General features: G+C 40.5%; 1 protein-coding gene across 3 annotated transcripts in view; it reads left to right on the top strand.

The window, feature by feature from the left end:
- cabin1 (calcineurin binding protein 1) overlaps positions 1–27,011 on the top strand; it is a 404,357-nt gene that overhangs the window by 166,018 nt on the left and 211,328 nt on the right. For all 3 annotated transcript variants that reach the window (XM_048611391.1, XM_048611392.1, XM_048611390.1), the window contains exon 28: positions 6,893–7,006. In XM_048611391.1, coding sequence (XP_048467348.1) covers positions 6,893–7,006 — 114 coding nt within the window. The remainder of the gene's footprint in view (positions 1–6,892; positions 7,007–27,011) is intronic.

The following is a 27,011-nucleotide window of genomic DNA, read 5'->3' as shown; positions in this document are numbered from 1 at the left end:
TGTTTGTGTGATTGACAGACAACTGTTGTGTGACAGTGAGTTTTAATTCCGCCTCCTCACCTTATGTGGAAACTCGTTGGCCAAAAGCATCATCTGACTACATTGCTGTGTGCATACCCAAACGCACATAATGTAAGAGATCAAACATTTGGCATACATGCTATACAATAATCTCTGCCTGTTGTAGCCATGCTATCATAGATTTATATGTGGAAGGTGAACTGCTGGGCTGTGTTGAGCCATAGCTTTGGCTCCATGTCCCTATCTCTCATGGCATTGTGGGTTGGCATCCTCCACAGTGCCAGCCTCCAGCCTGCAAATGACTTTAATATAATTCTGCCTCATTTGGTGCTTCATTCTCAATGGTGCACCCAGGTGGACATTTGACAAAGCTGCTAATTCATGCTGCTCTGACCCATCCTGGCAGACTGGCTGGTTATGGGAAGCCAATAGCTTTTATTTCCAAATTTTCATTTCCAACATGGTAGGTATTCACCAGGCATTAGCAAGGAAGGAAAACAAGAATGGGAGACTGCAGCAGAGGCTTCAAACCTCTGTTGTTGTTTTTGTTCCCCTTTGCTGGCTGGTCAGACTTTAGATTCCATGTACAGTACCTGTGCTTTACTTAAGCCATAGGAGCAAATGGGAGAGGTTTGCAAGATGAAGAATTACGCAGGTTTGTATGTCTGGCATTTTGCAGTGCTCCGAGTTAGCTCTGAAACTCTGTTTTTCTGGATTTTTGGTGAATACTTTACCAAAACATAACTGATTTCACACCATAGCAGTGAAAATCCACTTTTAATTCATCACAGCTACAATTAAAATGGATGTAGCTGCCCCTCAGTTTCCCAGTTAATTTCATTTCAAACAAAGATTGTTTTATTTAGGTTCATCATGTGTTTACAGTTTGGACAATTTGCTACACCATTTCCAATTTGACACAGAGCTTTGGACAGGAGTTTGATGCAGCTAACAACGTCTTGCCCGTTGTGGAAGCAACGTGATGATAATTGCATTCGTGTCGTAGATTAAAGTAACATTTAAATGCCGTGATTCAAAAATCAACTACTTTCTGAAGTAAATCACAGTATTGCTCTTAAGTAGATTCCTTCTTGTGAAGGAGGTACAGAAGTGGACTTTGTTTCTCATTTAAACTATTACTTTCACATGATTATTTATTTATATCTGAGTCATTACGTGTTATGAGCTAAATTCCTCTATTTTGGCGACCTGAGTTTACCAGAGATTATAGAGGACTACTCTGGTATGTTACTTATATCTCCAACTACTCAATCCAATTTACTAATTGAAATAACAGGATAATGAGGATCAGCCATATTTGCAAGTTGAACTTTGACAATGTAATTTCAGAAAAGTGTGCTTTGTTACTTTTGCCTAAAAGTGATGTAGAAATTGTTTTGCAGCAATTATAGAATCTACTATTAGTACAAAGAGAATCCCTGATTAAACAAATAATTTGTTTTGGTTAGAAAGAAATGGAGGGAAAAGAAAGGAAAGCTGATGTGTACTTCTGAATATTAAGATGAATGTGAAAGCTGTTAGTGTTCCATTGAAAAGTGTGAAGGGATGAATTGATTAATTCTCATTTGAGTGCTGGTGTTTGTAAGGGGCCAGTGATGGGGCTGTTTCTCACTGTGGTGAAATGTGTGTGCTTGTTAAATTCCAGTTACTGCTGTGGCGACGGGCTCTTCTAACTGACATTGAGGTACATGTTACATGATTAATGATAATTTGATGTTGGATCATAAGTCAGTGTACATTTTATTAAAACTGACATGTCAAGCAGATCAGTAAGGTTTGAATTTGTAGAGAGTTGGTCAATGTGGGCCAGTTCTTTGCCACAGACTTGACACTACAGGGGCTGGATTTTAATGTTACTGTCTTGTGGAGAGGTGTGGTTTAGTTGAAAGCCACATGGCAAGGCTATGTTTTCAATATGTATAGTAGTTGTACATGGCATTCAGCATCGCTGTTCAAAAAAAAACTTACTTTTACATGTTGACTTCAGTGAAGTGATCCATGAGTTCAAGCCTTGAATGCTTCTACATCTGGAAGCATATTGTGTTTCTTCAGTCCACCTACTGTATTCAATGGTTGTCATAACAAGAAGGAAAACCTGGTGGTCACCCTGAGAAAGCTTTTAGAAACTGTGCTGCAGTGTACTATGGTCCATCAGTCACTGCTGCTTAAAGTTCAGGAGAAGAAATGGCAAGTTGTGGAGGGAGGCAACACTAAAAGGTGAATGCTGTTGTAAGATCTCGCTGATATACTTGCAAATTTGCATTGTTTCCAGTGAATGTGTTCTATCTTTCGGTTCCCATAAATTGGAAGTAATCACATTTTTAGATCATGGTGCTGTAGCTCAGTGAAGTGCACAACTAACTCCATTGGGCTGCTGGATCGCTACATTGGTGCTCAGCACTTGGCTGTAATGGAGAGTCTTAGACGTGCATTTTCATGACAATTACTTCCTAACTCTTTATGTACATCAACCTTCTGAGTTCTGAAAAATGGTCACCTGGACCTGAAACATTAACTCTACTTTCTCTCCACAGATACCTGCCGAGCTTCTCCAGCAATTTCTGTTTTTGTTTCGGACCTCCAGTGTCCGCAGTTCTTTTGTTTTATTTTAACACTCCTCTTTTTAAAAAAGGATTATAGATCTTTGGTATCAGAAAGCTGTTCTAATCGTTAACTCTTTTCCTGTCTAAACATAGAAACTAGGAGCAGGAGTAAACCATGCGGTTATTTGAGACTGACCCTTGATGTCTTTAATGTGTAAAATATTATCTACCACTTCCTTGACTACAAAGTGATTTGTCCGCCACAGCCTTCTTTTCATTCAGTCACGGGAAATGAGCATCACTAGCTAGGCCAGCATTTATTGCCCATCTCTACTTGCTCAGGGGACGTTGCTGTGGGTCACGTGTCATATGTAGATCAGACCAGACAAGGGCGGGAGGTTTCCTACCTTGAAGGACATTAATGAACCAGATGGGTTTCTCTGACAAACTCAACTTTTTCATTCCCATGTGGCCTTTGTGTCTTCTGGAGAGGGTCTTCCTGCAATGTTTTGATTTGGTTATTCTGGACATGGCTAGCCATCTTCTTTCTTTGCTCTGTAAATCTTTACTGTGTGATTGAGCTTTCCATAATCTCTGCAGATTGATCCATATGCGGGCATTTTCTTCTGCTTGTGATCTCATATAGTTCTCCACTGCTTTTTTAAGCCTTCCTCTCTGATGTGGATTCTGTTCTTCCTGGTTCACTGCATCAACTCTGTTGTCTTTTTCTTGACTTGATTGAAAATGAGTCATTTGGGAATGCGATGTCAAAAATTGTCTGCTCGTGGCTTCATTGGAACTGTATCCTCATTCCGCAACTATCACAGGATCAAAATCGTGGAATCCCCTAATAGCACTGTGGTTGTACGTGGACTACAGTTCAAGAATGCGGCTCACCACCAACTTCTTGATGGCAATTGGGAATGGGCAATAAATGATGGCTCAGTTCAGTAATGCCCACATTCTGTGAATTAAAGCAAACGCTTTGGCATTGACTACAGACTGCAATATTGTGAGCTTGTGCTTTCCCAGCAAATCTTTTTGGACTTGAGGATGCACTGAGCCCCAGATTACATTGATCCAACAGTCTTTGTCTATTTCCTTTGATTACATTTGTATTTTTCATTCTTAGGGAATTGCTAACAAGCTCACCTGGTTCTTGAATTGGTAGATCTGATGATTTGACTTTGGACATCTGTACTGAATTTTTCAAAACTTTTGTCTGAGTTTTTACTGTGACTTTCCCTGCAGGCCGCAAAGGATGTAGCGGAGCCTTTCCTCATCACGAGTGCCTTTTAGAAAGCTATTGAGTGTTGAGCTGCCCTTTCATTTAAACTTCTCAAATGACATCATCCTTCTCAATTCATTTCGGCTGTGGCTGTGAATTCATTTAGTTTTCACACAATTCACTCTTCTGTTTTTGGCACTAATTTGGGTTGGTTTTTCTCAATCTAGTTCAACATTAATTCCATTTGAATGGCTGAGTCTTGCCCACTGACAGATTTGCCACCATGTTGTGTGCTCCCAGGAGTTCGGAACAATCTCACTTTTAGACTAAAAAAACTGGAGTTTGTTTAATTGTATATTTCTTAGTGCTATCCTTGTGGCTGATGGGCTGAGACTTCGTTGATTGGCATCTGACTGCAGCATGGCAAAAACTATGGTACCCTGGCTGGCTGTGCATTCTCATAGCAATCAATTCCTAGCTTTTTTTGAATAATATCTCAATGTAACATCAAGGTTCAGCTGGTTCCTTAAACTTCTGTCTGTTCTTAAAAGTTCCTGCTCTTAAAAATAATAAAAAGATATTAGAAATATCTGCAAAGATTCCTGAGTCATTTATCTACCAAGTGTAAGTAAATATGTTTCCATGGCATCTAAAAGTGACTGAGGTGCAGACGTGACTGTGAGATGCCACTTTCAGCAAATAACTCTGTTGCAGTATCTGGTGATGCACTACTTCTAAAGTGCCCATTGTTACAAGAAGGGAAGACTTGGCATCCCTGGCCTTCAATATGCCATAACTTTGAAGCCCATACATTTTTGCTGTACAAACTCCAAAGCACCACGTTTTCTGCCACTAACGTGAGTTTTAAAACTCCGTGAACTAACATCCTCAAGGATAAATAAGTGATTCCATTCCTAATTGTTAGGCAGGAATATTTCAAGCAGGATAACAAGGAAGTAAGATATTTGAACACAAATTTTATAAACAGTTTAAAACAAATTTAAATTTTGCTTTTTTGAATATCTCAAACAATTGCCATTGAATTAATATTGGAGAATAAATGTTGAAATAATTTAAGATATTTTCTAATTATAGGTGTTTTGCTGTTAACTGAGGGCAAATGTAAAAACGACTCTTGGCTCCAATTTTGCACGTTACTACTCCGAAGTAAGACGATTCTTAATCTGAATTATATCCAGGTGTCTCTTTGTGGAATCTGGACCAGCAGCAGATTTCAGGTGTACATGATCTCTGTAGGAACTGATGGGTCACCTTCTCCCTTTAGGCTGCATTGACTCTTGCTGAGCTTCAATGATGGGAAAGGCTGGTATCGTTTGGAATGATTGATTGCAAAGTAGAGATCCAACTAGTTGACCGATGTTCTTCAGGGAAGGATACCTTGCCTGTTTTGGTCTATGTGTGACAATCAAAATGGTTCACGCTGTACTGCCCGCTGTCGTGGCCTGGCAAGCCACTTAGTTGTGTCAAGGATAAAGTACATTACCATACAAACTGCAAAACATTCAAGAGGGTCCACCAGCTTGAGGCATCTGGGATGGACAATGAATGCTGACCAGAGTCACCTATACCCTGAGAATAAATATTTTAAAACGTACACTAGGAATATAAAATCTGTATCATATACTTAACACTGTATATAGAGACTCATTGTCATTGACAAGTTCTGCAATGCTTGAGCCAATGCTACTTTTTCAATCATTTAGTGATCATTTAAAATGTTTTTCTTTGTCAGTGTTTCTGAACTTTTTTTTCTTGCTCAGGTTTTTTTTCCATTTTAGACTTTGATGCCATGATCAAAGCAGTTACAGAGTCATAGAGTCACACAGCAAGGAAGCAGACCCTTTGGTCCAACCAATCCATCTTGACCATTATTCCAAGCTAATGTAGCGGCACTTGCCTGCACTTGGCCGATATCCCCCCAGACATTTCATAACTGTACCCACATTCACCACTTCCTCTGGAAACTTATTCCACGCACAGACAACTCTTTGTGTAAACAAAAAAAAATTGCCCACATGTCTTCTTTAAATATTTCTCATCTCATCTTAAAAATATGCATCCCAGTTTTGCAATCCCCCACCCTTGTGAAAAGACATCTGCCATTCACCGTAACTATACCTTTCATTACTTTATAAACCTCTTTAAGGTCACCTCTCGACCTTGTACGCTTCAGTGAAAAATGTTGGGGGGAAAGAAAAGTTGGTTGGGAAGTATGTGGGAGGGACCGTATCAGAAACAGAAGCCACTTCAATCTCTAACAATTACTGTCTCTCACTATCGGGTTGTATAGTTCTTTGCAGCCTGTCCCCTGCTGCTCAAAACAAAAATATTCATAGCAATAAAGCTCAAATGCAGAATCTTGACGAATATTTGTTCTTATTTTAAAATGAATTCAATGATTGTTACAAGCTGTTCTAACTCCATTGTAAGAACTGTGAATGCCTATTATAGGGCACCAAGATACATTTTATAAAATAGCCTTGAGCTATCTAAAAAAGATGTGGCTGGACTACAACATGTGGTAACTATTTTCCACTTGGCTACTTTAATTTTAAGTTTATATTTTGATGGAAATAGAGATTAATCTGAATTGACAGCAGTCAGTTGTATCTCACGTAATAAGTCCAAGACCGGAACACAGAAGTCTTCACATAGTTGCACTATAATTGATCCATATATTACAGATGAATCATTATGGATCTTGAATAATCACAATCATTGCCACCTTGTAGTCTGTCAACTGTTTTTGCTTGCCCAATATTTTTCTATAATGAATAAACTGAGTGGTTGCACAGTTCCACTCTACAGCTGTATTCTGCAATGCTTCATCTTATCAAGTAGCTGTATATGTACATGTTGGTTTTGCTATCTCATTATGTGGTCTAATTAACTAATGACTATTCAGTACTTATTAAGCAGCATTTTCCAGGATTTCACTATTTGCAGAGGAAATTTCCACAATCGAGCTTTTGTTTAATAGGGTGTAACTTTAAAAATAAGTCATTAGGCTCCCTGGATGTCTTGTGTTGTAATTTTCAATCATTTGTGTCTTCCTTAGAACCTGAACTGGGCTCGGGATGTGTTGCTAGGTGTCAATGTTCCATGGCAACAATTGAAGCATATGCCAGCTCAAGGACTGTTCTACGAGAGGAACAAAACAAATTTTTTTAATGTAAGTTTTATAGAATTTTTTTATATAAATGTTTTAACTTCACTTTTACTACATCATACTATACTTGCAAAGAGCATTAAATCAGAGTTGCCTATGAACCATTAGCATACTATTGTAAACTCAGTAGCTGTTCCTGTTGAATTGTTCACAATTGTGCTTTTATTTTCGTCATTACTGAAGTTGCAATGGTACTGTCACTTCATCTTGGCTGCAGAGATCACAGAACTTAATATGTGTGAGTTGTATTTCAGAAACACCCTGCAAGAATTGCTTCTGCTGCTATCTGTGCCTGCGTTCTTGTCATGATAATATCACCTGAAGTGTGTGTACAGCAGAAATAAGCATTAAATGTTCTTCAGTTCAGCCACATTGTGTGTTTCTGTAAACAATAATGGATTTGTCACAACGTTTGCAGTTGAAGTAAAAGACGGCTCTGCGAGTTGCCCGTTCAATTGCCTACATTAGGAAACTGCTCTTGCACTTCACCACCAAATGTTCTAGAATTACCAAGTATTTCAGATTCCGAAAGGTGAACTCCTGCAATGTATAGAGTTTAGCCTGCAGCCATAGGTATTCTCATACATCCTTATGAATTACTGCTCTGCTAATAACAGAAAGGTGAATGGTCTGAGGGATGCAACAACTGATGCTAATTGCAACGGGCACAAGGTTGGATGTTGTGTTCTATCAGCTAGGGGAATTTAATAGTTTTGCAATAAACTGTGGTCTAAGTCATGACCTATTCTGGATTGAATCTCGGGATACGCTAGACTGGTATATGGAAATTATCTTTTTTCTTGATTATTGTTGAATCACGAATATACTTATATGGAAACTGTACAGTACAAGCTATGTTATAAATCTTTAATTAGCAGAATATTTCCTATGAGTGGTTTTGATATAACTAGTTGGCAATGATGTAAACTAAAATGTGAACTTCTGTCGACTTGCATTTTAGCATTCCCAACAGACTACTTCTGGATTGCATTGGCATCAGCCTGCACTGGTGTTCTGGTATTCCCCCAATTCAAATGAGTTAAAAAGTTTTAAAACGTGGTCATCTCAGTAATAGTGAGTTCCTTCCCTGAACAGAATTGTGTGTTGACAGGTTAAGATTCCAATTATAATTCTGTCCTCCCTTAACAACTCTACCTGTACGTATTTCCCAACAATGATCAGGACTGGAAAATATGGGATGATTTCTTCCCATTCATCTCAGACCCAGGATACTGAGAGGAGAGATTTAAAAAAGACATGGGGCAGTTTGTTTTACATATAGAATGGTTCATGTATTTCCAGAGCAAGTAGTGGATATGGGTACAGTTAGAATGTTTAAAAGACATTTAGACAAATACATGATTAGGAAAGGTTTGGAGGGATATGGGCCAAGCTAGTTTGGGATTATGGTCAGCATGGATTGGTTGAACCAAAAGGACTGTTTCTGTGCAGTGTGACTCTATGACTGAACTCCAGTATAACATTCTTATCATTACCCATCTAAACATCATGGGGAAAAGGGTTGTAGATTAAGTTTGTGACTAGAAACTAAGACATCTTCAAGATATTGAGTGATAATGAGAAACTATTTCTACTACTTGAAGAGTCTAAGACTGGAATATAGTCTAAAAATCCACAGTGAAATATTTCAAGAATGAAATTAGGAAACACATCTACACACAATGGTTGGCAGAAATTTGGAAGGTTTTTTTCCTTCAAATGACAATTTTTGTTGATCAGTTGTAAATTTTAAATCTGAGACTGACATGTTGTTAAACAATAGGAAGGCAGATTTAGGTTTGCAGTTTTGCCGTAATTTCATTGAATGGCTGCAGAGACTTGAGGGGCTACGTAGCCCTGTTCCTGAGTATGTTGTTTTGTTTCTCAGCTACATTACCGATCGCACACTTTCCCATAACACCACCTCTTGGACTGTTTCTGAAAACAGGTTCAGGGTCTCACTGCATCAAAAACATGAAGTTTTTCTTATAATATTTTGAGATTAGTTCAAGGTGTGAAATTAACCCTGATTATGTTAAATTACTTGTTGGAGAATGAGGGTTTCTCACTGTTTTTACCTGTTGCCTCAGATTGCATAAAGTGACACACCGCTTAACATATGTTTTATTTGCTAATAGCATACAGAAGCAGAAATAATAAGTAAAATATGAATCAGCCCAATAATTGTATGAAAGACTTCGAATTAATCAGAAAGAGAGAGTTTTCTAGGATTTTGTGTAAATCAATCTCAAGACAAGCAATAATTTCCTTGTGCGAATCTGCCCGACTTTGTTTTACTGCTCCTTTTGGATGTAATACGTGAGTTTCACACATCATTGGTACTTAGAAAATTTATGTTGGAATGAAGGGATGCAAAAGAAATTACCCATTTTATGCTTTTTCTTCAGAGAGAGTTCTGTGAGTTATTTGTAATTGAAGAAACAGTTCTGGTGTTGGAAAAAGGATAATTCTGATATATGTAAGGAGAGACGAGTTATGCACAAGGCAGAACAATGCCAAAGAGTCCGGTGTAGGGCTTTATTAATCTCCTGTTCTTCAGACTCCCAACCAGTTGAAGGAGGCCAATGCTTTCCCGAGGAGCCTTGAGAGAGCATTCCGGTGCCTGTTGATTCATGTGGAGTGTTAGAAGGTGCCAGTTATTTGTGGAACAACTCTTCTCCCTTTGAATTTAATGGCTCGAATCTCCTCATGTTTTGTTCAATAAGTTAGTAATGTTAGGCCAAGAGTTCAGGATGATGATTGGGTCCCAACAGTTGTGTCCTGAATGATGCACTTTGAATTTTAACACTGCAGAAATGAACTATGGTTGCCCAGTACTGTAACCTCCCAGTGACCAGGGAGTCCAGAACCAGAGAGCACAGTGTAAGGATATGGGGTAAGCCATTTAGGGGTGAGATGAGAAATTTCTTCACCCAGAGAGTGGTGAGCCTGTGGAATTCATTCACGATCACAGAAAGTGGTTGAGGCAAAAACATTGAATGATTTCAGCAAGCAATTGGATATAGTTCTTAGGACTAAAGGGATCAAAAGGTATTTGGAGAAAGCAGGAACAGGGGACTGATTGGATGATCAGCCATGATCATGTTGAATGATGGAGCAGGCTTGAAGGGCTGAAGGCCTACTCCTGCTCCTATTTTTTGATGTGTAAAATAATTATGATCTCTTGACAGTCACTTAGAAAAATTAACTAGAATTTCTTACAACTATTTAATAGAAGACAATGCTTCTGCTTTCTTTCACGCAGGTTCTATGTCTTGTCCAGAGGGTGCATCTTATGAATGTTGGGGTTTTTATTTTTGCCCACGATCCCTCATCTCAATGACAGATTATTGTTGCCTCGAGAAAGGCGTGATGGAGTTTTATTTCATCTTTCTGCTGTCCTTACAGCAAGTAAAACGCAAGGATGCTGGCCCTTCAACATGTCTTTTTGTCCATGTCAATCTCACGAACTTCCATTTGTACAGTGGATAAAAGGTGCAGCAGAATATAGGTTGGGTGCCATTATTTGCTCATGGTCACACCCCACTCTCAATTACAAGGTTGTAGATTTGAACTGTACTGCAGCATTTGAGCACAAAAATCCAAAGCAGTACCGAGAGAGAGCTACACTTTTGGAGATGTTAAACTGAGGGCGCGCTTGCTTTCACAAGTGGACAGAAAAGATTCCATGGCACTATCCAAAAGAAGATTTGAGATATAAAAATTGACTGGAAAGGCTGCAACTCTTTTCACTGGAGCGTAGTAGGTTGAGGGGTGACCTTTATAAAATCATGAATGGCAGGTGTCTTTTCCCTTGGATGGGGAGTTCAAAACTAGGGGGTATATTTTTAAGGTGAGAGGAGAAAGATTTAGAAAGGACATGAGGGGAAAATTCTTACAGAGTGGTTCGTGTGTGGAATGAACTGCCAGAGGAAGTCGTGGATGCGGGTACAGTTACATTGTTTAAAAGTCATTTGGATAAGTACATGAATAGGAAAGGTTTGGAGGGATATGGGCTAGGGGCAGGCAGGTGGGACTAGTTTAGTTTGGGATTATGGTCAGCATGGACTGGTTGGACAGAAGGGTCTACTTCTGTGCTGCATGACTTTGACAGCAGGAACATTCACCCTGGTGACCTCGGCAATATTTAACTCCAAGCTGTCAACATTGAAGCAGATTATCTGATTGTTAACATTGTCCTATTTGCAGGATCTTACCATACCAGTTGGCAGCTTTGCTTCTCTACAACAGTGACTGTCCTTAATTGGCTTTAAGGCAATATAGGATGCCGTAAATGGAAAAAAAAAAGGTCATAAAAGCAAGCACATTTAAGACCCTGTACTGTCAGTGGAACAGCAGAAAATCATCGGTGTAGTGTCCACTGTTTTCTTTCCCTTTGGTAAAATGAAACCGGATCTAATGAAAATGTCTTTTTTTTTTAATGATTCCTGCTGATAGTATTACTGGATAAGTCAGATCCCAGAATGAAACCTGGTTTAATAGGTCACTTGTTTATTTTTGATTGTTTGACTAGTTAACTAGTTAAGCGGCATGGTGGCTCAGTGGTTAGCACTGGGACCCAGGTTCGATTCCACCCTCGGACGACTGTCTCTGTAGAGTTTGCACATTCTCCCCATGTCTGCGTGGGTTTTCTCTGGGTGCTCCGGTTTCCTCCTCCAGTCCAAAGATGTGCAGGTTAGGGTGGATTGGCCATGCTAAATTACCCGTAGTGTTCAGGGATGTATAGATTAGGTGGGTTATAGAGGGGTGCATCTAGGTGGGACCCTGTGAAGGTTGGTGTGGACTTGTTGGGCCGAAGGGCCTGTCTCCACACTGTAGGGATTCTATGATTCCTTTAACATGGTGCTTCATCATTCAAACATTTTCACATGGGGTTGTACTTTCCTGTAACAATTGAACCGAAGTTTGTTACACAAAAGAAGAATTTAAAAAGAACAAACCGAACTATCCAAATATAGAAGACAGTTAGAATGATCTTAAACTTCCCAGCAAAGTAGTTTCAACCTGTTTCCAGACACTATGCCTTAAAGAGACACTCATCCAGACATATTACACCCCAGAAAAACTGAAAGAAGTGCACATGCTGTAAATCAGAAACAAAAACAGAAATTGCTGGAAAAGCTCAGCAGGTCTGGCGGCATCTGTGAAGAGAAATCAGAGTTAATGTTTTGGGTCTGGTGACCATTCCTCAAAACTGATGGTAGCTAGGAAAACATCGGTTTATATGTAGAAGATAGAGTGGGGGCAGGGGGTAAGGACTAAACCATAGGTGGGGATAGAGCCCAACGAGAGAGAAGACCAATTAGACAGACAAAGGAGTGGATATTGATCTGGTTAGAAGGGTGAATAGCTGTTAATGGGAATTGTTAGTGGCTAACAGTGGGTAGTGTGTAATGGTAGGCTGTGATATCAAGGCCTGGTGCGTGGGGTAGGGGGCTAGGACATGGAGAGTTTAGGCCCTAAAATTATTGAACTCTATATTGAGTCTGGAGAGGCTGCAGGGTCCCCAAGCGGAAAATGAGGTGTTGTTCTTCCAGCTTGCGTTGAGCTTCGCTGGAACACCACAGCAAACCTGAGACAGAATGTTGGCCAGGGAACAGGGCAGTATGTTAAAGTAGCAGGCAACTGGAAGCTCAGGGTCTTTTTTGTGGGCAGAATGTAGGTGTTATGTGAAGTGGTCATCCAGTCTACACCTCGTTTCCCCAATGTAGAAGGAGACCACATTGTGAGCAGCGAATGCAGTAGACTAGATTCTTGGAAGTGCAGGTGAAGTGTTGCTTCACCTAGGAGGTATGTTTGGGCCCTTGGATTCTGGGGAAGGGGAGGTAAATGGGAAGGTGTTGCACCTTTGCTGGTTACCGGGGAAAGTGCCGTAGGGCTGTGGGGGGGGGTTGGGGGTGAAGGAGGAGTGGGCCAGGGTGTCCTGGAGGGAACGGTCCCTGTGGAAGGCAGACAAGGGAGGGGAGGGGAACGGAACATGTCTGGTGGTGGCATCTCACTGGAGGTGGCGGAAATGGAGTCTGATGATCCTCTGAATATGGATGCTGGTGGGATGGTAGGTAAGGACAAGGGCAACCCTATCGATGTTGTGGGAGTAAAGAGAAGGGGTGAGGGCAGAAGTGTGGGAGATGGGTCGGACCTGGTTGAGGGCCCTGTCGACAACGGTGCTGGGGAATCCTTGGTTGAGGAAGAAGGTGGACATTTCAGAGTCTCCCTTTTTGGAGTTGGCCTCATCGGAACGTATGTGACGGATACGGAGGAACTGAGAGAAGATGGAATCTTTACAGGAAGTGGGGTGTGAGGATGTATAGTCCAGGTAGCTGTGGGAGTCAGTGGGTTTATAATGGATATTAGTGGCCAGTTTATCCCCAGAAATGGAAACATTTGATGTTGAGGAAGGGAGGGGAGATGTCAGAGATAGACCAGGTGAAAGTGAGGGCAGGGTGGAAATTGGGAGTGAAATTAATGAACTTTTCCAACTCCGGATGAGAGAGGGAGGCAGCACCAATGATTTTACTGCTATATCGGGGAAAGAGTTGTGGTTGGGGGTCGGAATAGGATTGGAACAAGGAATGTTCCACATACCCCACGAAGAGATGGGCATAACTGGGGCCCATGCGGATACCCATGGCCACCCCTCTTGCCTGAAGAAAATGAAAAGAGTTAAAAGAGAAGTTGTTGAGGGTGAGGACGAGCTCAGCCAAGCGGAGGAGGGTGGTGGTCGTTCAGTTTTTGCTCCAGGAAGAAGCAGAGAGCCGTGAGACCATCCTGATGGGGAATGAATGTGTAAAGAGATTGCGTGTCCATGGTAAAGAGGAGGTGGCTGCAGCCTGCAAACTGGAAATTCCAAAACTGGCCTAAAGTGTCAGAGAAATCACGGATGTATGTGGGCATGGACTGGACCAGGGAGAGAAGACTGAGTCAAGGTAGGATGAGATGTGGGGCAGGAGTAGGCTGAAACAATGGGTCTGCCTGGGCAGTTGTGTTTGTGGATATTTAGAACGAGGTAGAAGCAAGCTGTGTGGGGCTGGGGGACTATCAGCTTGGAGGCAGTGAAGGGGAGAGATCACCAGATGAAATGAGGTCCGGGACCGTAGTTGATGCAATGGTCTGATGTGTCATGGTGGGGTCATAGTCCAGGTGAAGATAGGAGGAGGTATCTGAGAACTGACACTCAGCCTGTGCAATGTAGAGGAATATTGCACCCCATATCTCAATTCTGTAGGGTACTACTTAATGCAATTTTCTTGCTGTGGACTTTGGAGACCATTCAGTGAGTCCTTTCCAAGTCTGCCAGTGTGAACCTTTTATAAATTGGAGCGCCTAAAGGTTCTCAGTTCTAATAATCTGTAGACTGTGACCATACTCTCCTGGTTTGGAGGTTTCACAAGCTAAACTCTTCTCAGATGACAGGATCCCTGATCTCCTAGCAAATAAACTAAACTTGCTTCTGAACTCAACCCTGCTGTTTTCCAAATGGAATTAAAACAAAATTGTTCAAATGTAAATTCTTCTAAACTAAAAACAAAGCTGATGACCTTAAATGTTGGCCCTACTTCCATAAACCCACCATAATAAACATTTTCTGGGTTCCAAGGAAGATCATTTGACTCGAAGCGTTAAGTCTGATTTCTGTCCACAGATGCTGCCATACCTGCTCAGCTTTTCCAGCGATTTTCTGTTTTTGTTTCAGATTTACAGCATCTGTAGTTGTTTTGGTTTTTATTATAAACATCTTCCTGTGGTTTATCATTAAAGTTAGGTCAATATTTCTGAAGGATACGCTGTCACTTTTTTAAGCAAACGAGCCATTCATAGAAGTGACCAACCTCTATTTGCTTCTATTTTGAAATCCAAACTTCAAAATTTATACTCTTATATATAACATCACACTGACGTCTGTGGAGCTTTAAGTCATGTCACTGCAAATGCCCTTCCGTGGAAATGATATTTTTGAGTAATGTAAACAGTGAGTTTCAGTTGTCAACATGATAATCTTTGACCGATTCTGGACATTAGCACAGACAGTGGTCAGAAGTGAGACAGGAGCTCTGCTTCTGTCGTCAAGTGTAAACTATGTACACCTCAGTAGTTCCATGATATAGGCAAGCAGTAGTATGCCATACCACGGTCTCAAACTAGGATAAAACCAACAAAATGGAAATTCAAATATATAATTTTCTGGTGTTCAAGCCCAAGCTGTCTTTAATTCCCCTCTCAATTCTATCCACACATTCTAAAGGTTACTTGTGAATAATTGAAACTAAATAGAAGGTCATCATGACAGCTGATGCCTGTCTGGAAGATTGGTGATCATGATTAACATCAAGGACACTCATTTCTGGTCACAGTTTGTTCCAGTTATTGGAAGCTATAGAAGTACGTTCAGGAAACCTTACTGGTATAAGTGACTCACTTTTTCATGGCAATTCTACCTCCCAAGTTTCCAGAAAATGACTTTAAACGATTACAATGTACCGTGACAATATTTGAAACCTCCCTATTTTGGATTTTTCTTTGCTAAGACCTTGTTCTGGCAGATACTCCTGTCTCAATGTCTCTTTTGCTCTCACTCATTCTGAAAAATCTCAGTTTGAACTGTTTGTCCCAGAGTGTGGTCAATTTTTGAGACAACTGAGAATTTTCTGCTCACAGATCAGTTTCTCATTGCAGAGTATGGCCACTTTCTAAACACAAATGCACCATGGGATGCAACATAATGTGATCATTGAAAACGCAAGCTTTTGTGGAGTACTGAGTCCAAGACCATTCATTGGTCAGTTGGGGAAGTACGTGTCCAGGTTATTACCTGAAGAACAGCTTGATGATTGATGACCTCTGTGCTCCAGTGCTAAATATGGAACTCAGTTTTACAAGACAGCCTGCTGTTTTGTCTTTTCTTGGAAAATAAAAGCTCAAAATTCATGGATTAATCATTCATCAGTGGAGAGTCTGGTCTTGTTGAGGAAATGTTTATCATTCAAACAAAATTATACTTTCAATCTGGTCAAAATTGAATTTGTCAAGGCATCTATTTTTCTGAGCACCCTGTGTTGCTTTAAGGTAGCAAGGTAAAATATTGGATGCTGGAAATCTGAAATAAAAGCAGAAAATGCTCAGGCCATCTTCAAAGAGTGAAGTGGAGCTAATGTGCCTCACTGTTCAGATTAGCTGAAGATAATCTTGGAAATGATCTGTGCTGACCTGATGATATTTTTCACAGAACTGACTTCCCCTGTTGTTGAAGATTGGCTAATGGGATAATGTCCTTTGCAATGGATAAGATAATAGTCTGCATCTTCGAAAAGTGAGATTTGAGGGTGGAGAGAACAGGCAGTAAATGCCATCCATGAATGGCTTATCCATTAAATGATACAACCTGTTCAGCACATTAGCAATGATAGAAGCTGTAGTCAGCCAGAAAAAAACACAGGAAAGTTCTTTCCCAAGTGCTTATGGCAATAAAAAGAAGCTTACCTATACTAAAATCCACAGGCCATTGTCTTGGTGCATGTTGGAAAGTTTAGCTGTGTAATGTTCCGTTGGAATGTTCCAATAACATCTTGTCACAGTCTCATAGAATCATACAGCACAAAAACCATGTCTCTATTGACCAACAAACTACACTAATCCCATTTACCTGCACCTGGTCCATAGCCTGCTATGTCCCAACATTTTAAGTACTCCTCCAGATGCTTCCTAAATGTTGTGAGGGTAACTGCTTCCACAACCCTCTTCGGCAGCACATTCTGTAGTTTTACCACTGCCTGGGTGAAAACATTTTTCTCAGATCTTCTCGAAACCACTTGCTCCTCACCTTAAACTTGAGTCTTAGAACTGTCTGCTGTGGCAAGAGATGTCTTTGAGCTGAAACAAAGTTTTAGCAGACTGAGCATCTGTACTTCTGAACTCTTCCTTGGGTGTATGACAAATGCATCATTTTATTTGATGGGAGGATCATGGAGCTTATGTCTTGTTCATCTCCAGGCAGTAGAAGATTTGAATTTTTTGCCTTATGACAGGATTCCAGCAGCGCTTGTGAGCCAAGAGGAAGTGAATAATAAAATGAAAAACACTCGGCTAATTTAAACGGGTCCCCAATACACGTCTCCTTTCAAGTCTCTGCAATAATTCTCCTCATAAATTTGTTTCAAATTGAGAAAGTAGTCAAATTGATTTGACATTACATTAGTCTCCTAAATTCTTTTGAAAAATATCATAAATCCCTGTTTTAAAGTTGGCTGTATTAACTATGTTTAGCTTTAAAATCATTAATAAAGTTGTGACAATATATTCGCTTAACATTGAGTTTCAGTTTAACTTTTACCATAGATTTCCAGTTCTGTGGCCTGCCTCCTTTTAATGATCTTTTGCCGCATGCATCAATCTTTGACTGGAGACCCGTGGCCTTTGTCCCTCATTCACCTGCCCTCAGTCCCTCTTCAACACTACTTTCGTACATGTAAGATGGCAGCAGTGTAAGTCGCTCCATTCGGAGCTCCACTCTGCTCGCCAGTTCTTTCTCTCTCTTTCTTTCCTTTTTTATTTCCCTCTGTAGTATTCCTATCCCCTACCTGCCTAAGGTGTCAGGGAGGAGCTGGATCGTGACTGGGAACCGTGTGGTGGAAGCTGAACGTGCGAGTTGTATCCTGCAGCAACAGTGGATCGAGTGTAGGCTGGAGGGATGGTGGCAGATCAAGAGCGGGACTCTGGCGGAGGCACGGCGAGGGTCGGAAAGCCCGGAGCGCGACTCTGGCGGAGGCATGGCGAGGGTCGGAAAGCCCGGAGCGGGACTATAGCAGTGGAAAGGAAATTTGGACTCTCAAGTTATCTTTTTTTTATCCTATTTTTTATCCTATTCTAAGTTAATGTAAATGGCGCTATGTATGTATGGTGAAGGTACACACTTTTCACTGTATTTTTACATTAAGTACAAGTGACAATAAATGATTCAATTCAATTCAGTTATCACCTCATGTCTGCCCTGTGTTCGTTCTTTTAAAGTTTCTCATGTTAACTTCTGTCCTGGCTCCCATTCTGGACTTGCACTAAAGCCCTGGGCTCCACCTTGTGGCAGGTATTAGTTAGTGCAAGTAGTTCCACCTGCGCGGACCAATTTCTGCCAACGTATGGATGTTTGTCAATTAAACTTTTAAATGAGTGAAATTTAAATGTATATTTGGAATAATTGTATTACATATAATTTATATTTTTACATTTATTTTATTTTTGTGCATTTGGGCATCTAGGAATATGCACAATTTCAACTTGACGTAATAGAAGCAGCATGCACCAGGTAGGCTAAGCAATTCCATAGCCAACAGATCAGATCTAGGCTTTGTACACATGCCACATCCAGTTGACAATGATGTTGGACAATTAAACAACTAACAAGAGATGCTGGCTCCACAAATATCCCTGTCCTCAACAATGGGGAAATTCAGCACATTAGTCACAAAGCTGAAGAATAGCATCCATCTTCAGCCAGAAGTGCTGAATGAGCAGTTGATCTCTGTCTCTTCCTTGAGATCCCCAGCAGTGTAAATGCCAGAATTCAAGCAATTCAATTCACTCCCAAGTGACAAAAAGAACAGCTGAAGGCATTGGATACTGCAAAGGCCATGGGTCTGAACAACATTATAGCAATAGCACTGAAGACGTGTGCTCCAGATCTTGCCGCTTCCCTACTGTACTGTTTCAATACAGCTACAACATGGGCATCTACTCGACTATGAGGAAGATTGCCCAGGTATGCCCTATGCACAAAAAGCAGGACATATCCAACCTGATCGATTACCATCCTATCAGTTGACTTTCCATCAGGAAATTTCTGGACACGGTAATCGACTATGCTATTAAGTAGCACTTAGGAAGGAATAAACCTGCTCACTGATGCTCACTTTGGACTCCAAGCACGGACAAAAGAGCTGAATGCCGGGGCGAGGTGAGAGTGACTGCCCTTGACATCAAGTGTTTGGTTCAAACTTCAGAGAGGTTATTTGAGCTGAGAAAGTCTATGCTCAGTTATATGATGGCCCAAGGAAGAGGCAATCAGATTCTTCAAACTGGGAAATGAAACCACAACTAACTCAAACTCTTTGTGATAGAGAAGCATGTAGTGTTTGAAATATAAACAGGAATTGCTGGAAAAGTTCAACAGGTCTGGCAGCATCTGTGGAGAGAAATCAGGGTTAACGTTTTGGGTCAAGTGACCCTTCCTTGGAACAGCAATGTTTACTCTGATTTCTTTCCGCAGATACTGCCAGACCTCCTGAGTTTTTCCATCAATTTTTGTTTTTGTTTCTGATTTGTACATCCGCAGTTCGTTCAGTTTTTAATGTAGCGTTTGAGTTCTGTAGAGAAGTGTTGTGGGATTATTGTGTTTCAAAATCTTTAAACTTGTGTTATACCTAAATAGTTTGGGTTATTTTAATCTACGCTTCTTTCTTATAGTAAACCTCTGGTTAACTGATGAAACCAAATCTGCAGCATTTTGCATTTTTGTTTCAGTGAAAGACCGTCTTATTAAAACCAAAAAGAAACTATTAAGCTAGATTTCAGTCCAGGATATAATTTAGGCAGAAATAACATTAGCCGGGATCATAACACCGGGCTGAACCGCTTTTTAACCCATGTTCTTGTGTATTTTGAAAGTGAAAGGCACAAAACATGCCTTTTGCCCAGACTATTGTGTTTTAACCCATTATGTCTGAGACAACTCCCAGGAGATTACAGTTTGGTTTGTAATGCATTTCTCCCCTTTTCAAATCCATCGATTTGAGGTTTCATTGACACCTGGCCAGGTGTGACACTCTAGGACGTGTCTTCAGACAGCACTGACGTTACATCCACAGTCATTTTGGCTTTATCAGTCCTATTTTAAAATAATAACATATGATCTAATTAAAGATCAATGTGTGATCCAGAGTTATGATCTGTGGTCATGATCTGAGAAATGATGTGGTGGTGCTGGTGTTGGACTGGAGTCGACAAAGTCAGAAATCACACAACGCCAGGTTATAGTCCAACAGATTTAGTTGAAAACACAAGCTTTTGGAGCCTCAGTCCTCCTTCAGGTGTTAGTGGGATTTGAGAAAGATCCTGAAGTTCCTAACAATACACTATCGGTTTTATATTTAATGATTTATTGTATTATACATATTTTGTTAAAGAATACACGTGTGATACAGTATTCCAACCTGTACATTGTTTTCACCAAGCTAGAACAACTATAGGAAAGATGTTGTGAAACTTGAAAGCATTCAGAAAAGATTTACAAGGATTTTGCCGGAGTTGGAGAGTTTGAGCTATTGGGAGAGGCTGAATAGGCTGGGGTTACTTTCCCTGGAGCGTCAGAGGCTGAGAGGTGACCTTATACAAGTTTATAAAATAATCAGCTGCATGGATAGGGTGAACAGCCAAAGCCTTTTCCCCAGGATAGGGAGTCCTAACTGGAGGGCCTGAGTTTAAGGAAAGAGGGGAAAGATTTAATAGGGACCTAAGGGGCAACTTTTTCTAACAGAGGGTAGTGCATGTATGGAATGAGCTGCCAGAGGAAGTGGTGGAGGCTGGTACAATTACAACATTTGAAAGACATCTGCATGGGTACAGGAATAGGAACGGTTTAGAGAGACGTGGGCCCAATGCTGGCAAATGGGACTAGATTAATTTGGGATATCTGGTCAGCACAGACGAGTTAGACCGAAGACTCTGTTTCTGTGTTGTGCATCTCAATGACTCTAAGACTCTAAATGCCTGAAGGAATCTAACCTAACGACAATTTCTGTCTTAATCATTTTTTCACTTGAAGATGTTTTAGTTAAACTTGAGTTCCTGAAAGTTGTGACTTTAAGTGAGGGATGTAGGAATTATGATGGAATTAACAGCACAAACTCTTCGTTCATAGATTGTTTTATTGATGTTAAGAGTTTTGACAATGCTTTCTAATTGTAGCACTCATCAAACTCTTACACCTGCTGCAAGGAACTCTTCGTGCACTATTGTACCACGAGACAAAGATTTTGCACCACTACAACACGGACATTGTTGATTATATTTGTAAAGGCTTTTTCTTTTAATTCTTTCAGTTTCAAAACAGCAAAAGACTATTAAGAGGAGATGAGAACTCAGATAAAAGTGGATGTGATCTTGAAGAAGATAAAGTAGTTTGAAAGTATCAGGCGAAAATTAGTGGAGCTGTGGTGAGCCTGCTCTCTCTCTGGGGAAGTGATCTAAATTGCCGCATGAAGTAATTGCAGCAGGGTAAACTCCAGAGGTCAAGTAGAAGACAGTTATTGCTGTTGGTAAATCTCTGGCTTTGGGATGGAAGAGCACAGCATGAAATGATTGGTTTTCTTGCAACAAACTCTTTTAACTAGAATGTGACTGCACACTCGATGTAATAGTTTATTGATGATCATAAGTATTTGGGGAAATAACTATCCTTAATATCTAACTTCTGTTGATATATGCTGTATTAGGTTTTGGTGTCTGTGACACAGTGCTTTATATAATGAGACCTGCCCAACTGCTGAGAGAGTTCATGTATTCAGTGGTTGACAAATTCAAGAAATTGGGAAACACTAGTGGACCATCCTGAAGGGGAGGGGCTGTGCATTGATGAGGCTTTGCAAGACTCGAAGCGTGCAAAGGTCATATCTATGTTTAAAACTGTCCATAACTCCAGCATAAAAACACATCAAATCATGGACAATATTCCTCAGCCAGGCTGGGGGTGCGATTGTGCTAGAATAGTCTAATGTGAAACAACTAGCATAGATTTAGAAGTAAATCTTACCAGCAAGTGCTCTTTTAGATTGTAACTACGTTACCAGTAGATAATGATGCTCCCTCTTGTTGGAATTTATAAAGCTTTTGACAAAGCTTTATGACAAAGATGAACGAAGTGTCACTGAATTGCAGCATCAGTCAGGAAACTGGAGAGTAACAGCAAAAAAGGAAGCCAAGTATTTGTCTTTGGTGTAACTGCAGATTGGAAAACGGTGTTACGTAGGTGACTACCTGGGCCAATATCTGGATTCCTTTGTCTATGATCCATAGCAGTGACCTGGAGAAGAGAGGGTATTGGGAATCTGGAACACACTGCTTGTAAGGATGGTAGTGACAGAAACCCTCAATATTTAAGATGTATTTAGATGTGTACTCACGATGCCAAGGCATACAGGACGATTGACAATATGCTGGAAAATGGGACCAGAATATAGTTAGGTGGTTGTTTTAGACCGGCCCAGATGTGATGGGCTAAAGGACCTTTTTCAGTGCTGCAGATCTCTGGCTCTAATAAACTTGTCAAATAGGTGATGAGCAGAAGTGAAACCAATAATGGTGTTGCAGTTGGCATGGATATGATGAGCCGAAGGACCTGTTCCTGTGTTGTACTTTATGTTCTATGACCTGTGTTTTGCTCAGTTAGTTCACAAGGGGTGTTATGAAACATAAGGGCATTTCCTTTTTGGGCCCTGGTTTTTAGATGTTGTGCTGGGCCTCCTGCACTGCTGCTTTTTCTGATCCCTTGGTTTCCTTGCCTTCTGATAGACCAGGCCTTCCCAAACTTGGGGTCGGAAGCCTGACTGTGGGCACAAGCTTGCTGCAGCTAACTCTCTTGCTTCCTCCAACAGTCCCAAGAGGTAACAACAAATTTCAATCCTCAAAATGGCTTCACAGTGGGGGGAAGAAGTTTGTGAAGCGCTCTCATGGACTGTTGACCAAACCAATTCATTGCTTTTGAAGCATTATAAAATAAAACCCACAACGAAGTGCCCAAAAGCAATAATTTCAAAGAGCTAAGATAATTCTTCATTTTATTTCTTCCTGCTTCCAAAGATTTGATTTAAAGCTGGATGGGAACCGAACCTCCAGCTCAGTGAAAATACCAGTTTTGCATTGAAAGCTACCATCGCACAGTCCTCGAGAATTATACTTGGCAGCTTTCAGTGTTTCCAAGCAACCATTCAGTGTTGGCGACCATCCACTCCTCAACGCATTTCATTTGTGATATCTCTGTATTTGTACAGCTGAAGAAACATTTTATGGAGACCTCCTGTGGCAGCAGGAGCCTAATTGGGGACCATCCAAACTGTTGCACGTATGCTCTGTTTTGTTCTATTTAAGTTCAATATTTTTCAGCCTCCAGACTGCCAAAAGTAGTGAACAAATAATTTTTGGAAACAAACCACTATTACGTGATATCCTCACAGCATTGAACTTCAGCCTAGCGTGAAAAGTCGCACGCCACTTTACAAAGCTTTGTGCCAGATTAGACTTGTAATGTTGCCCAAACTGAACTTTACTCTCTTGATGATGGAGTTATTTTGTTCTTTATCACATATCTCAGAATTGTCTCAAAATGCTTCACAATTATGTACAAGTGCAGTAACTGTTAGACAATTCAGTAATAATGAAAAAGAGGGAAATTCACCATAGTTCCAGAGGCTGCTCTCTCACTAAAGAGAGGCAGTTGGTGGTGAGTTTAAGCAGAGGGCCACCATGCTTTAGGTGAGGGGTGTGAGTTTTAGAAGCAGTGTCCTTTCTGGTAACCACAGCTTGTACGGGAATTGAACTACACTTTTGGAGTTCCTCTGCATTGTAAACCAGTGACCAATCAGTAGATGCCCAAGTCGTAATGATGTGCCAAGCAAGATTCCACAGACAATACAGAAAGGATAAGGCCAATCTTTTTTTAGTTTTGAGCAGGAATTTTCTCTGTGTCCTGTAATATTCTGTACCTGTGCAGGCATGCTCTGAATACTTGGGCAGCACCCTTGGTTTTAGATTCAAAATTTACTTCAGAACCTTTAGGACAGAATTGTTTGGATTGATTGTACAGTGCAATGTGGAGGAGGTGCTGCACAGTCAGATTTCTGATCAGATCTCTTGGATCGGTCGTCAAATTAAATTGCTTGTTCAGATGGACATACAAGATCCATCTTTCATAGTTTTTGAAAAATAGCTAGGTCGAGCTCCAATCGTGAATATAATACCAACAAACTATTTTTACTGATCATTTGTCAAACATGCTGTTTATCAGGTCTTGTGTGTAAAATAACTGCTACACTGCACTTCAGAAATGCTTAACTGAATGAAGTACTATAAAATGTTCTGAGAATGTGCCTGAGGCATATATAAATGCAGGCTTATCTCTATTATTTTTATCACTGAATGAGAATTGGAGAGAGATTAAGGGACTTGCATTTATGTAGCATCTTGCTGTCAGAAATTCACAGATAATTTCTCATTTGAAAGTGCTCTTCTGTGGATGAACCAGTTAGCATTTGCTGGTGCTGGTTTCCTTGGTTCTCTGAAATGGAGATGTGGCTTTAGTACAACATCATGCCAAAGTAATAGCACCTCTGATAGTGTAATGTTTCTCTGTACAGGACTGTAACAGGCAAGAACACTATGTGGAGAATATAGGAAATGTACAGGAAAAGAGTATAAGGGCTCCAAACTGGCTCAAAGATTTAAGAAGATCATGGTTAAACTTCTATATCAGCTCTACTCCTTCCCCAATTCCCATCTTTTTTGATTCCCAGCAGGCCCAAAAATCAACTGATCTCTGTTTTGAAAATACCCAACAATTGGGAATCCATCACCACAAAGGTAGAGAATTCCAAAGTTTCACAAGCCCTTAAGTGAAGAATGCTTACCTCTTCTCCATGCCCATATCCTGAGACTGTGACTGCTAGTACAGCCTCTTAGCAGCTACCCTTGTGTTTCGGGATCACCACCTCTCCTTTTTCTAAACTCCAGAGAATAAAGAGTCAGTGTATTTTGAGGGACAGTTCTCTCATCCCAGGGCATCAATCTAGTGGATCTGATCGTTACATACCCTCTTAAGAAAAATCTGTTTTTCTTGCAACAGTGTATTCTCTTATGCTTTCACCAAAAGCCCTATAAAACTGCAACAAGATTTCCTTGCTCTTCATACTTCAACTCCCTTGCATTAAAAGCTAGCATATTATTTGCCTTTCTCATTGCTTACATAGCCAGATGTTTACTCTTTTGCATGAGGACATTTCCCTAGAAGCAATCCTTCATAGTTTCTCTCCTTTAACAATTTTTTCCATTTGTCCCATCCAAGTAAATAATTTCACATTTTGTCACTGTGGTCAAACTGTCAACTTCTTGCCCAATCTCTCAATCTGTCTATATTCCTTCACAATCTCTTTGTGTCCTCTGCATGTTTATTTTCCTACCTAGTTTTCTCATCAAACTTGGGCATATTGCTCTCATGCCTCTCGTGTAAATAGCCAAGGTCCCAGCACTGATCCTGTTCTCACTCCTGTTCCTGCTTTGTTTTCTATTTGAAATACAGATGCCACAAGAGACTCTCTCCAGCAGAGGAGAGTAGTACTGGGGAATGGTGAAAGCTGATAATTGTCTTCCATCTATGATTTTACTTAAAACTGTCCTGTCCCACAGCAGCCATATTTCATTGCTACTTATACATTTGTAATCATGTATTTAAAATTGCTGGAAGTGGGTCTTTCTGACATGATGGAAAGAAAGGTGTGAAAGCAGGTATTGAGAGAGAGAGATGACAGCGCATTTTGTGCCTCGCGTTCCAGCTCTGTCCACAGTAGATTGATGTATGTAAAAACAGACTCCTGTTGCATTCTTTCTCCGGTGGTTTTTTTCACTCTTGCTGTCTCATGTCTTATTTCTTCTCACAGCAAACCACCACCACCCCCCCCAACTTTCCTTTTCCCATTTTACTTGTGACATCGATGTTATTTTGTATGGCTTTCCTGTACTGTTCATTTACATAGAGATTTTCTGTATGTTTACTTAAATGGAATGATAGAAAAATGAAATGAGATGACAATCTGTGTATTCTGATATAAATGTTTTGCCAATTTCACAGTTTTGATTAAACCTCCTTTGTGTTTTCTCCCCTGTGTGCTTAGTTGATAAAGGATAAATAGTGGCAAGTAGTTGGTAGATGGTTGGTACAAGAGAAAGGAGACAGAGACAGCATGCCTGTATAAAATCTCCTTCCAGTAGCCAGGATTTTAATGTCTGTTTCAAAATGAACCCCATGTGTAACAAATTGTGGAGAACAAACTGTTTCTTTCAAATTTAACTCCACATGCATTGAAGCTACAAACTGAGATTCGGAAGGATTCTCGGCAGAATATCCTGTTAATTAGTGAAAAGATGTGCAAGTATCTGATAACCTCTGATTCACTGGGTACCTGCTTGCAGTCCTTGTCTTGTTGCCTCACAGACTGCTTGGGTCTCTAATTATTGAACAGGGAGTAGGTAAGCTGGAGTCACCTGGGATCTGCTTGTGTTTTGACTGCTTGTAATATTGAATGGAGGATGGGCTGAGACAGCAAGTCCTGGTTGGTACTAAGGAAGAGGTGCAGGATGTGTTTTTTGTATTGCATTGAGCTGGGTTCTGGAGATTTGTTTGTCTGGATATTACATAGGGATTTGCAAGCAGCTGTTCAGTCTAATGTTGACCCTTGAGATTTTGCTTTTTAAAAAAAAACACAAAGAAGGTTCTGGTTTTTATTTACCAATTTATGCAAAATGCAGAATGATTTAAGAAATCTGAGTTAAGAAACCCATTATGTAACACACTTTTAAATTCTACTCTTTAAAATTCAACAGTTAGTAATTTAGCATTTATTCTGAATTAGAGCCAAATTTCAAAATTGCTACAGTATACAAAGTGAATGTGCAAGCATTGCTTCCCAGACTTTTTCCCTCTCTGACCTCATTTCAAAACTTGAAAATCGCTGTAACCCTTGAATGAGAGCTGAGAGTTCAGGAGGATAGCTGTACAGCTGTTGTAACCTGGTTGGAGCTCTGTCCCAGAACACACACAGTTTTTAAGCTCAATCCCATGTGGATCCTGACCCCCACAATGGGTTGTGCTGGTGTAAGGTTCAAGTCGCTTGGACCACTCTAATCTATAACTGTTCCAATGTTTAATTTGGGACCCAGGCTTAACAAGTAGCAC

This window comes from Rhincodon typus, chromosome 24, assembly GCF_021869965.1.
Source record: "Rhincodon typus isolate 14 chromosome 24, sRhiTyp1.1, whole genome shotgun sequence".
Taxonomy (NCBI): domain Eukaryota; kingdom Metazoa; phylum Chordata; class Chondrichthyes; order Orectolobiformes; family Rhincodontidae; genus Rhincodon; species Rhincodon typus.
The sequence above is the reverse complement of the archived record's forward strand: the minus strand, read 5'-3'. Positions and strand labels throughout refer to the sequence as shown.